This window comes from Penaeus monodon, chromosome 33 (assembly GCF_015228065.2).
Source record: "Penaeus monodon isolate SGIC_2016 chromosome 33, NSTDA_Pmon_1, whole genome shotgun sequence".
Lineage (NCBI taxonomy): Eukaryota > Metazoa > Arthropoda > Malacostraca > Decapoda > Penaeidae > Penaeus > Penaeus monodon.
Window position 1 is genome coordinate 16,746,657 of NC_051418.1, and position 844 is coordinate 16,747,500.

Genomic DNA, 844 nt, shown 5'->3' on the forward strand with positions numbered 1-844 from the left:
TTAGGATTTTTTACACATACAGCTTGATATGTAGGCCTCCTGGATGTTCTTGTCGTAACCATTTCTCTTAACATTCTGGCAGATCCCTTTTGGCCCAAGCGGCGTTACTAGGCTGTACATGGACCACCTGATGGTTTAAGAGCTGTGCCTGTTGCCGAAAACTCTTCCCACATGTCTGTTAACAATATTTGGAGTCATAAGAGTCAAACATTTTGGGAAAAAATAAGGGTTTCTACATTATGTCCATTAAAATAGTATTAACAATAGATCTTCAGATATCATACCTTGCATACATGGTCCCTCCTGTCTGAATGTGTCATTTGGTGAGTGACCAACCTCTGTTCAGTTGGAGTTTTATATGTATGGCATATTCCACATGTCAGGAGATCTATGTCGAGTTCATGAGCTTTCCACAGGTGAAGCTGACACATTGCCCACTGAAATATTGGTATTTGATGACACTGTTTATAGTTTTATGTATGTTTTCTTGTTAACAATATTGCAGATGAATAAGTCCTATGGAATATAAATTCTTGTAAATGTAAGTACATGATTTGTTTTCCTTTGTACCAATTCATTTCAAAATGAAAAATATATCACTAACTTTGTCATATTTCAAGAAACATATACTACATGTGAAGACTCTCTCTTCGCCACTCTCTGCTTGTCCGTGACATGCTTTGTGTTGCTGCAGATTTTCCTCGCTTGAAAATTTGTATTTAACAAGTGTGCACTGGACACCTGTAAAATATTCAAAGATCATTAATTGAGATTATAGATACCAAACATTTACTAAAGTTATGAGAATCACTGTAATATGATATGTGCTAAGCATTCACTTAAC

The 844-nt window shown here is 35.9% G+C and overlaps 1 protein-coding gene and 1 pseudogene across 1 annotated transcript in view; both read right to left on the minus strand.

Moving 5' to 3' along the window:
• The window catches only part of LOC119594095, a 13,429-nt pseudogene that overhangs the window by 7,195 nt on the left and 5,390 nt on the right, over positions 1-844 (minus strand).
• Positions 466-844, minus strand: part of LOC119594276 — a gene marked incomplete in the record, with an annotated part of 23,791 nt that continues 23,412 nt past the window's right edge. The window contains 2 exon segments of the mRNA XM_037943340.1: positions 466-516; positions 605-741. Coding sequence (XP_037799268.1) covers positions 466-516; positions 605-741 — 188 coding nt within the window.